General features: G+C 32.0%; 1 protein-coding gene across 1 annotated transcript; it reads left to right on the forward strand.

Annotated features, from left to right (window-relative positions):
- The first annotated feature begins 1,365 nt into the window (after positions 1–1,365).
- Positions 1,366–2,654, forward strand: LOC107897767 (probable membrane-associated kinase regulator 4). Its single transcript, XM_016823336.2, has one exon. The coding sequence runs from the start codon at positions 1,426–1,428 to the stop codon at positions 2,431–2,433; it is 1,008 nt and encodes a 335-aa protein (XP_016678825.1). The 5' UTR covers positions 1,366–1,425; the 3' UTR covers positions 2,434–2,654.
- The last annotated feature ends 347 nt before the right edge of the window (positions 2,655–3,001 follow it).

Raw genomic sequence — 3,001 nt, forward strand, 5'->3', positions numbered from 1 at the left:
TATTGATTGATAATTTTATCATTTTTGAAGGGATTGAATAGAATCTTTTTTTATTTTTAGGGGTGCTAAATATTAAATTATAGTTTTTTTATTTATAAGAGGACTGAATTAAAAAAATTTCATAGACAAAGTGTAATTTCACTATGTTTTAATTTTTAGTTTCTCTATTTATAAGAGTTCTGTTTGCCCCCTCATATTTACCTCGGGAGGGCTAGAATTGAATTATTAAAATTTAGAGTGATCAAAGTAAAATTTCATCATATATTAACTTAATGAATTCATTATTTAACAAAATTAAATAGAAATCTTTTCATTTTTTAGGGTTATAGTACAATTTCACCATTACTTTCATCACTCATGAAAGGACTAAAAGGCAATTTTTCATTTTTCTTAGGGTTCCATGTCGTTGTCTGCCTCCTTTATTCACCCCTGGGAGCTATATTATTCAAGTTTGAGCCTTGAATAAACACGAATATATTCATGTTAAAGTAGACAAAAAATTGAGGGAAAATGAAAAAGATTGGGGTGAGTGAAAGAATTAGGAAAATGTCAAACAAATACTTTGGTCCCTAGTCCTCTCATCAAACCATTTCTTTTACATTATCATATTAAAAAGAACAAACATTAGTGTAAGGGTTGGTCCCCCAACTGGAATAACTTCCATATATAATTGTCCCAATTTTTTTATATTTGGAACCATATGAAATAGTTTACAAAATAATATATTTCTTTCAAAAATTATTTTATAAATCCTTCCCACCACATCATTTATGGTTCTTTTCTAATTATTTAATAGTATTTTATTAATTTTTTTCATGTCATTAACACATAATTCTGATAATTTTTTTACCTTGAACCCTGAACCCAATCTCGAACCTTGAATTCCAAATTCGAATTAGGTTTAAGGTTCGGATTCAAGATTTAGGATTTAAGGTCATAATTTTGAGTTTGAAGTTTAGGATTTGAGATTTAGGGTTTTGGGTAAAAAATAATCAAAATTATGTGTCAATAATATGAAAAAAATATTAAAATATCATTAAATAATTGAAAAGAGACCATAAATGATGTGATGGAAGAGAATAAATTGTATGAAACTGTGATTTCATGTCATCCTTATCACTTTCCAATAGGAGAATGACAAATTAAACAATCTAATTAAAAATACTAAAAATTAGAAGGAAAAATTTGATTTGTCATTCCCTCATTAAAAAAGCATGACGTGGAATCACAGTTTCATACAATCTTTTCTCGTGATGAAAAGTATCCATAAAATAATTTTTATTTCCTTACCCCATATTTAATTTAATTCTTTTACTGAAAATTAGTCGTACCAAGCGGTTATTTTTCTTGCTTATAAAAAGTGGAATGAGCTCTCTTTCTTTCCAAACCCTCAAAAAAACTTTGCATTAAAAAAAATATACGGCAATGAGCTTCATTGAGAATGAAGAAGATGATGAATATATTGACATGGAAATCACTTCATTTTCCAATTATTTCACAAATTCAAGGAATTCAAGGGAATTTGAATTCCAAATGTCTTCAATTTCCATTGAAAAGGAACCCACAAGTTCCCCAGCTGATGAACTTTTTTACAACGGGAAGCTTCTTCCCCTTCATCTTCCTCCACATCTGCTTCAATTTTCGGGTTCGGGTTATGGTGACTTCAACAATTGTGTGGCTGAAGAAGCGTATGGCACACCATTAACCACTACTGTTACGACACCGACTTCGACGAGCACTCCGTTTGAATCCTGCAATATCTCGCCTTGTGACTCGTGTTATGTTAGTAGAGAGCTGAACCCGGATGAGTACTCGTCGATGTCGTTGTTCTACGAGTACTCGACCGAGACGGAAGTTAGTCGATGTTTCGATGAGAACCCGAAGAAGTCTTGGACTAAAAAACTCAAGCTCAGCTCAAAGTTGAAGGCTTCGAGAGCTTACCTCAAAGCCTTGTTTGGAAAATCAGGTTGCACGGATGAATCATCCGCCGCGGCTAAAGATGGCAATCAAACTACGGTTTCGAAACCGAAAAAGCGAAATAATGCGGACAAAGGGAAGTTAGTTGACAATAGCGACGGTAATGGTAATAGTAATCGTCATAGGAGATCGTTCTCGATGGCGGCTACGAAAGGTTATTCTTTGACGAACAAGTCTTCCACTTCTTCATCATCATCATCATCATCGTCTTCTTCTTCTTCAAACTCGAATGGCTCAAACGGGTTTCCCTACCTGCAGTTTCTTAAACGAAGCAGCAGCGTTAATACGGAAATCGAGAATCCAATTCAAGGAGCCATTGCACATTGCAAACGATCTCAAGCTCAAAAGATGATGGCCTCAACTAAGATTGTAGGTGAAGTTGGATATTATTCTTTGTCAGCTTCTAACATTCCTGTTTTTGAAGAACAAGACAGGCCAGATCATTGCAGGGGCTAAAAAAAACGTTATTCGGATTCGAGTACGTATTAAATACGAATATTTTTTAAGAAAAATGAAGAATCGGAATAACGTGAAAGATAAAAATAGTAGAAATGTAGATTTTTGTTATTATTTTCTATTTTGGTAGGGGGCATGCTTTTGAAGTAGAACAAGGTTTGATGCAAAATTGTCTTGTAATATGTTAGATCATAAAGTTTCTATGGAAGTTTCTTTCAAGACGATGGAGTGAATTTCTTTAAAATGTTCCAAAATGATGTTTGCTAATACTTTTTTTAATTACAAAATTCGAATTCAATGTTTTACTTTAAAAATATCAAACTCTTTATCACTCGACTCAACTGACATCAATAATTATATATCTCGATGTTTACATTAAACTTGTGCAACCATCACTTACCATATTTGACTAAAAAATTTGAGCAAAACTTTAAGCTTCTCATAATCCAACTACTTAAAATTAAGTAAATTTTGTATCGATACCGTTCGTACAGTTACATTTCGAACAAAAAAACTATATTACTTAAAATATCATTAAATAAAAGTTTAATAATGTTATGTTATTCAA

Source organism: Gossypium hirsutum, chromosome A10, assembly GCF_007990345.1.
Source record: "Gossypium hirsutum isolate 1008001.06 chromosome A10, Gossypium_hirsutum_v2.1, whole genome shotgun sequence".
Classification (NCBI taxonomy): Eukaryota; Viridiplantae; Streptophyta; class Magnoliopsida; order Malvales; family Malvaceae; genus Gossypium; species Gossypium hirsutum.